This window comes from Hyposmocoma kahamanoa, unplaced genomic scaffold, assembly GCF_003589595.1.
Source record: "Hyposmocoma kahamanoa isolate Upper Pololo Valley unplaced genomic scaffold, ASM358959v1 92, whole genome shotgun sequence".
Lineage (NCBI taxonomy): Eukaryota > Metazoa > Arthropoda > Insecta > Lepidoptera > Cosmopterigidae > Hyposmocoma > Hyposmocoma kahamanoa.
This window is the reverse complement of record NW_020654748.1, coordinates 22,436,513-22,445,547: the sequence shown is the minus strand read 5'-3', so window position 1 is coordinate 22,445,547 and position 9,035 is coordinate 22,436,513. Positions and strand designations below refer to the sequence as shown.

Below are 9,035 nucleotides of genomic sequence, written 5' to 3'. Positions count from 1 at the left end.
CTAAGTGTAACAATCGCGAAAACCTAAGAACTCGACATTGTCTTCTAAATTTATTGTTTTATTTTGATTTACAAAACTAAGTTCTTGTTGGAAAACCCGGAACATCCTTTACATACAGCGTTATTATGCGAAGTGTAAAGGCGAATGGAACACCAAGTTATGGTTACGTGCAAAATTCTCCGCGGTAATATAGATTCCCTAGAATTGTATGATGAGCTGTGTCGACTCTACGCGCCTAATAACCATCACCGCAGTAGAAGACACAAGTTGTTTATCACTCCGTGGTCTCGAACCGTAGCGCGCGGTAATTCACCCATAAAGGTGGTGGAAAACCACTGGCGATGCGAGACGAGAATTGAAATCTCGCAAATTGAAATTAAAAGCTCGCGCGAGCTCACGTGAGCTCGTACTGTGGTTGTGTATAGTGAAAATACCTTGTTGTTCAGTTCGTTTAGCGATAAACAAGTTGCTGAGTAACGGGTCCCGTAAATTATTATTATTAAATATCTAAACTTTTCTTTTTAAATCTCAAATCGTACGTACAGAACAATCTCGCGATTGTTATTAATAGAAATCGTGTTTCCGTTGCAGAGTATAATATTCTATGTTGGCAGCAGTACGGTTCATTATTACATCAACAAATATTCCTTCTCGCCTCATCCGTCCTCGTCAATCCAGACCATTTCCACCGAAGATGCGCTAAGGGAGAACTGAAATTTTGCCGTACAAATTTTAATATTTCAATCCCCGTCTCATTTCTTCTCGGCTCGTCGGTGGAAAAGCACCTTATCACGCTTCCTGTCGGTTCTCAATTCTCGCCTTGACACCAACCCTGAATGCGACTTGTGTGCGGATGGATAGTCAGGAGTATAGTCAGAATGGTTACGTTATTGTGAAAGGGATGCTTGAAAGATAGTAATCTTATCTTATGTATATATTGTTAAGTTGTTAATAATATTTCTTTGATTGTTGTAACGGGTGTGTCCGTAGTAATAAAGAAATATTTGACAACATTACATACATTGCTTTGATACCAAACTAAGTAGCACTTGTGATATGGAAATTGGAAACAACAACGGTACCACAAACATCCAGACAGTATTTAGTTAGTAATATATATAAAAGTTAGTTTTTCTACATTGACCGAGAATCGATTCCCCGGGACCACAGAGACATCTGGTATGCAAGCCACTCGACCAAGGAGGTCGTCGTAATAAATAAGTGAAAATAAATAAATTGACGTTGGTTTAAATGTTTCTAGGGTCTTCATTTAAAGAAACAAAATTTATCTAAAGTTTAATTTTTATCATTGTTGCAGCATCATGGATCCTGAAGCGGTGATGGAGGAGCTGGTTCCGACCACGCGTTCTTTCACCACGCCCTACCCCGAGGACAATAATCTGACGTGGACAAACATCACCAATTCCACCAGCAATTTGAACTATTATTATTTCTATGATGTGAGTACCTTTGACTTCGGGAAAACATATTTCTCTTCAAATTTGTATTGAATTGACATTCAATTATTTTTTTGTGAGTAATTTCACATTTACACAATTTCACTAGTATGTTTTAATTAAAAAAAAAATATTAATACAAAGTTCAAACACTTACAAAAAATCCTTCGGTCCTGCCGGATTCGAACCGACGGCGACGTCTTTTAGCAAACCGTGCCAGACGCTATGCCAACTAAGCTAAGCCACGAAACGAACCAACGATTGAACATTCATCTTTGCTTTTCTACTTATGAAACAAAGAGAAAAAGGCTAAATACAGACATATCTATCAAAATTGATAGATAACAGGCATACATAACTATGTAATAATATCGAGTTCTTAGGTTTTCGCGTTTGTTACACATAGGAAATGAAACTATTTTTCCGAATTTAAATCGCGTACCTATGTATATCTGTTTTTTCAAACAAACCGACGTTTCGGGCTCTTTACAGGTCCCATGGTCGCGGTTGACTGAGGTGGTGCAGCATCAACCAGTTATGTCTAATATTAATGGAAATCACCCTATTTTTTCATTATAGTTACAATAGTTATTAATTAAATACCTTATTTTTGATTTTACAAAGAAAACATTCCAATTTACGCTACGTTAAGTTTTAGAAAATTATTTTATTGAATGAATTTTTATTAAGTTCAATTTATTATTAATTAATAATAGAAATTAGAATAAACTAAAACACATGAATTAGTACTGCAGTCTTATGTCTGTTTGGGGTTTTTCATTAGAGGAAATACTTGATCCCAAACTGGTGGTACGGAAAAACCATCTTCCCTGTTGAAATTAGGATGTTTTTTAATTTCAATGGCCTCTCGCAGCATCATGGGTAGATAACGGACTTCTTTTGCAAGGACCTAGGGTTTGTCGAACTTCATTGAATGTGTAGGTTTATCCATGACATGCTCGCAGACTGCAGACTTGTTTACGCGACGGTGTTCGACATCAGCTATATTTTCTTTGACGCGGGTACAAATACTTCGCATCGCATTAATGTTAGACGTAACTCGTTGATGACTGTACCACCTCAGTCAACCGTGACCATGGGACCTGAAAAGGGCCCAAAACGTCGGTTTGTTTAAAAAAACAAATAAACAAGATTTAAATCCGAAAAAATAGTTTCATTTCCTATATGTAATAATAAATATAACTTTTAAGTTTGTAAAATTACATGTAAATATTGAAATCGGTTAACGGAAAGTGGATGAAATCCAAAATATCTGATTCATCCCCTAATTTGCCACTATTAGAGGTAGAATATTTTCGTCAATTTTGAATAGGACTACCTGAGGTATCCTTTTTCCAACGCAAAAGGCATAATAGAAATCGGCATAACACAAAAAAATACGAATGAATTGAGAACCTCGTCTTTTTTTGAAGTCGGTTAAAAAGACACAAAATACTAAGCGATAAAAGAACTCAATTAAAGACTTTCTATATATAAAAAGCACGGCAATAGGTAGCAAGTATATAAACCAGAATAGAAACATTACAACTCTATGCAACCATCCAAAAATAACACGATCTAAAACACAATAAAAGAATCCAAATAAGAACGAGTTTATATTTGATATAATCATCATCAACCCATTTATACGTCCCACTGCTGGGCACGGGTCTTCTCTAGCCCTTAGTTAATGTGGGTTGGGAACTTCACACGTTCTGAATCATCTTCTACGTGCAGGATTTATCATAACGTTTCACCGAAAAGCTCAAAGTAAATTTCAAATTTCAAATTTCGCACTTAAATTCCAAAAAAATCAGAAGTGCGAGCCTAGATGGCCTAAGCTTGAAAGGCGGTAGGCAAAACCTTTATGTTACAACGGCTTAGCAAATATTGTATGTAAACAAGAATTGAAACATAACAACCCTATGGATCGAATTAGAAATGAGGAGATCCGTAGAAGAACGAAAGTTACTGCCACAGCTCAAAAGATTAGCAAGTTGAAGTAGCAGTGGGCAGGGCAAATAGCTCGTAGAACTGACGGCTGTTGGGCAGAAAGGTTCTCGAATGGGGACCACGAACCCGAAGGCGTTCAGTGGCACGGTTCCGGCGGTGCGGGAAATCGATTGATGCACGCCGTGTCCGATCGACTAGTCTGGAAATCTTTAGGGCAGGCCTATGTTCAGCAGTGGAGTGAGTCGTCCAGCTGATGTGAAGATGATGAACCCTATTTAAAAACAACACGACTACAACATAAAATAACATACAAAAGAATGAAAATATGTAAGTATTCGAGTTCAAACGAAAGAACAAGTATGAATATATTTATCGAAATAAATCAAATGTTGATTTATTTTTATAGACTGTTTTATTGCACAATTATGTGAGTTCAGGAGAGTTGTTTTATTCGATAGTGTTGATAAACACAAATTAACACAAAGGTACGCAAAGGTAAACTAGAGGTAAATCACCTAAAAGCCGGTAAATCTTGTCGCACCCACATCATTTCGGACTGGATTAACGATAGCACCCGTGAAAGGCTTCATTGTGTAATGGACGCCATATCGTGTAATGTCATTGACGATATCATCTGCTTTTAACTGATATTGATTATTTTTAGTTAATTGCTGTGACGTGACGCTGAAATAATGTACCTAGTGGAAAATACTTCCATGTCTACTTCACGTTTTAGCATAATGGAAAACATTGATAATGCTTTTTTGCAATAAAATAAAGTAGCAGATATGTAGGTTGTTGAATTTACCAATGCATATTATATACGTAATTTCAAGTACTACATTAGCGAATTTGGAGAGAAATGTGTGTATGTTTGGATTTCTATGTACCAATACAGTGTGTTTTTAAATGGGGTAATCCGAAATCATAGGAGATACCTACAGAGAACCTGTCTTAGGATCCGTTAGAATTTTTTTTTGTGAAAATAATTTTAGCATAGGATTTTTTTTGATCAATCATGAGTTGTCCATATAAATGAATAAAGTTGGGACTTTTTTTTGTATAGACTGTACGTTTTTGGCCAAGCGTGTAGACCAAAAAATTGGCTATGCCAAAATGTTTTCACAAAAAATACAGAATCGGTACTACCACAGCTCGAATTCAACATTTTTCTCGTTCTGAATCGGTACTATTCGTAGCAGCAAGAACACTGGAGAAACACGTAATTAATTGCACACGTACCCTTCAAAATTGGAACGCAGAAATTGTCTACATTACTGCTAGTAGGCAAAAACAGGTTAGGTATTACACATTTCTGCCTCCGTAACCGAAGAGTTACTATGCTGGACTGCCATGCAGAGGTCCCGGGTTCGATTGCCGGGCCGGGAGAAATATTTGTAAGGCCTACATTTATTTCTCTCGTGAGTTTTTGGGTGTAGTTTGTGGTTATCTATGTGTGTATCCATGGCACCATGATACAGGGTTTCTATAGTGCTAGGCTATGAGTGGCTTTATTTCAGAATTGTTTTTTTTTACAAGCAAAATTAAGGCCATTTGATAAATGTATATCGTGTACCGCTCATTTAGTTCAGTTGATTTAAAAAAAAACATTGATATATGTAAAGAACCTCTTAAATACAGCGGTTGTCTTGTAAAATTTCGAGGTCAGTTTGTGTTTTTTTTTCTATCGTGCAAATGTTTAAGAATCGTGTTTTATATGCACAGGGTCAAGAGCATGTCATGCTTGACACTTAAGACTTAAGTCCAACTCTATGCCGCTTACGATAAGAACGGTCCAAAGTACAAAGTGTCAAGCTTGATGTGCTTTTGAGTGTACTTATATCTTAAATTTTACTGCATATTTTTTCCAAAGTGATTGTTTCAACGAAATTGTTGACCGTTAAGCAGAATCAACCAAAGTCATTAGAGGTAGTATCGACTCTTAATGGTTTCTAGACAGTTTCCCTGCAAATCCTATCGTTTCGGATTTCTCCATACTGTCTCAGATAAAAAAAACACACTGTATATAACAGGCAGTCTAGAAGCCGTCTAGCATACACAAGGTTTCTAAGTACATTATCCCTATCATTATGAGTAACATTATTTATGATACTTTTGTTTGTTCCAGTGGATTCAGTATACGGTATTATGGACGTTGTTCATCTTGATTGTGGTGCTGAACGCGTCTGTGATCGCGGCATTGCTGTGTACTAATGCTAGGAAGAGCCGGATGAACTTCTTTATCATGCAGTTAGCCATCGCTGGTGAGTTATTTTACTCGATTGCTTTTCTTAATCGAAACCTGCATTTCGTTACTTTTAAATCTATGAACTGTTGTTAATTACAATATTTAATTTTCATCAACTTATTCAAGAAAAAAACTAAGACCGTATTAGCGGCTGACATATTAGGGGCTAGATTGAACAAATTCATCAAATGAAGCCTTTTTCTCGGATCTAAATTGCGTGTATTTGTTTTTCCAAAATTTTGGACTCTTTACATGTCCCACGCTTACAGCTGAGGGTATGTTGGGGTGTATTTGAAAAAACAAATAAATAGAATAGAATAGAATAGAATCGTTTATTTCATGTTATCAATGTCACAATATTGCAATTGGAAATACAATGTCAAGGGATAACTATGATAGTCAGTCATAAAATTATAATAATAATAATGAATATAAAATAAAGTAGTATAACTACTGCTTGTCGAATAAAATAAAATTAAATTGTTTCAAAAGAAACTCATCGACACTGTACAATTCAATATCCAATAAAAGATTTTTTGGTCGGGTACAAAACGTTTCATCGTTTCTAACACTTTTCAGGTCAGGGACCTATTACCCGCGGATTTCTAGTTGCAAGTTCGGTACGGTGGGCAACGGATTTTAGTGTTCCCGCGTTTAGTAACGCTCGGCCTCCGCCCGTACGTCGCTCATAAGTAGCCAAGTTTTATATATAATAATATCCTGGTAGGAATGCCGTGGTAACCTAATGGTTTGACTTATGGGTTTAAATACGGGCTCGCTCCTTTGAGTTTTTCAGAAGTTATGTGCGACATTTAATTTGAAATTTACAATAAGGCGTTACTATTTTATATAATATCAAATGATAGGACGAACCAGTCGTGCGCCTGATGGTAAGCTTTTTGCAGTGCCACTGGTCTTTAAATAGTAAAGATCTGATCACTGCCGCTGCGCCTGTCACCATTAGTGATAAGTTGACAAGTCCCATGTGCCAGTAATTTCACCACCACCGTTACCCTTCAACACCGGAACACAGTAATGCTGACATTACTGCAAGGCGGCAGAAATAGGTAAGGTGACAGTACTTCCCTGGATGAACTCTTTCACAAGGAGCTCTACCGCTACTAAACTAGCAATCTTTGTGCTATAGTAATTAGTTGGTCAAGATAGATACCAGCCATTGAGGCTTCCATTTGAGTTTCTAAATATTTGATATAATATAGTACAAAACAACCGACGCTAGAGCCTCACGGACCTAGAATTTTCCCTCCAAATCGTGCAAATAATAAATTACTCCAAGCAGAGTTTTCGGAATTATTACCTACTTAATCTTGCCGTGAAGCCAGCCCTCCGAGTGGAGTCCTAAATGATAACAATAAATCTTTATTTGGATATCTCGGCCTCCATTGTTAGTTAGTAATACAAAATTAAACTTAAGACCATTGTTACTAGGTGCATGGTCGAAATAACGACAAAAACACAATGATACTCATTGTGTCCCTCGAGGAGTTGGTAGACTTTCATGTCACCAGAACTTGGACGAAATGAAGCATCAGTGCATCTAGCTTAGCACCTAATGTTTTCTGGATGCTGCCAAAGTCAAAGAATCATTAGGTAAAATCAATTTACACTAATCAATTTAAACGTCACTTTCAAGTTACTTTTTAAGCTACTGCTCGTTCACCACGCTGACCTCCCTGAGAAGAACGAGCAAGAAACTCTAGGGATCGCTCTTTTCAAATAAACTATGGAATACACTTTGAATCGAATTTGTGTGGAATCTGTAGCCATGTCGTCTCTCCACACATCTTTATCTAACACGTTCTTCAATTTTGTAATATGACTTTTCAATCAAAATAGTTTTAGTGTAGTTTTTAAACTTAGGAAATGATAATCTTAGTAATATATTACTGTAAAAACGTATACAATTCCCCACAAAAGAGTCGTTTACCTTGGTAAAACGAATCGTGGTACAGGGTCAAGAGCTCGTCAAGCTTAACATTTGAGAGTTAACTCTATGCCGTTTACGATAAGAATGATCCAAAGTACAAAGTGTCAAATTTGACGTGTTATTGACAGTACCGTGAGTTTGGATTTAGTTCTAAGGATAATATTATCCCTATCTTGTTTCTTATTGAAATTATGTATATTTTTACGGGCTTGTAAAATATTTGAGTAAATGTACTGTGATGCCAGAGTCATGATACCAGTCTCCTTAAATTTTTCTCTGTTGTTGTTTCAACGAGGCTTATAAAGAAGGAGCTGGGTTACTCTCGTGAAATATTTAACCGGTATTACATCAGCTAAAGTACCATAATTTTGTAAGTAGAGATTTTAACTTCTTCATAACCAGACTTTTGTTAAAATAAAGACTTTCAATTTTATATAAGCACAAACTGTCTATAACTCAGCGTCAAACAAGAACTCATGGATACTAGCCATTTAACCCAAGCATTGAAGTGTACTAAACGCATTATCATACTAACGAGGCAACTGGTTGTAGTTAACATAATTGCAACCTATCATTCAAGATCATTATTCTAGTTAAATTCTGCATCAATGCAAGAATGTTAAGTAAGACTGTTAAGGGAAAAGTTCACAGCCCTCGGAAAACGAGTGAAGTCTAATAATAAATATAAATTTCCAATAAAATTCCTAGAAACTCAGTGGTCCAATTTGAACCCACTACATCTGAGTGAGAGCCGGTAGGTCAAAGGCTGCTATGGCTTTTTACCGTGACCTCAATATAGCAGAGTCACAAAAGCAAAGAATCATTTATTCCATAGGTAATAAAATGTACATTTTTTTAAACTACTGCTCGTTACTACTGTGCTAACTTCCCTGAGAAGAACGAGCAAGAAACTCTAGGGATTGCTCTTTTCAAATAAACTTAAATGTTATGGACACTTTGAGTCGAATTTATATGAAATCTAGATCCATGTCGTTTTTCTATATATCTTTATCTAAAACGTAGTCTGTAGTACAGTTCCCCATGAGTTCCCCATAAAAGAATTGATCCTTATTTAATTCAAATCGCGGTACCATGAGTTTGGACTTAGTTCTAAGGTTAATATGGTGGATCTTCTTTCTTAACGGAATTGTGCATATTTTTAATATATATTTTTAACCGCTCCGGCTTCCTGATTTATGAACCGATTTAGATATTTCTTTTTTGTTGGACTGAAGGTACCTCACTAGTGATCCCAATTAAATTTAAAGAAAATTTTCCACCTCTCAGGGTGGCAAACGAGGGAATGAATTACTTTTGAGGTCGGTTTTTTTAGTATTCTGTACTGAGATTATTCAGAGAGTTATTAATAATTAAAATTAGTAATAAAAATTAGTAGTAAAACTACTTATTTAGTTTGTTATTACTATTA

General features: G+C 36.1%; 1 protein-coding gene across 1 annotated transcript in view; it reads left to right on the top strand.

Moving 5' to 3' along the window:
• The first annotated feature begins 1,322 nt into the window (after nucleotides 1–1,322).
• LOC113236669 (cardioacceleratory peptide receptor-like) overlaps nucleotides 1,323–9,035 on the top strand; it is a 77,805-nt gene continuing 70,092 nt past the window's right edge. The window contains exons 1-2 of the mRNA XM_026472830.1: nucleotides 1,323–1,460; nucleotides 5,539–5,674. Coding sequence (XP_026328615.1) covers nucleotides 1,323–1,460; nucleotides 5,539–5,674 — 274 coding nt within the window. The remainder of the gene's footprint in view (nucleotides 1,461–5,538; nucleotides 5,675–9,035) is intronic.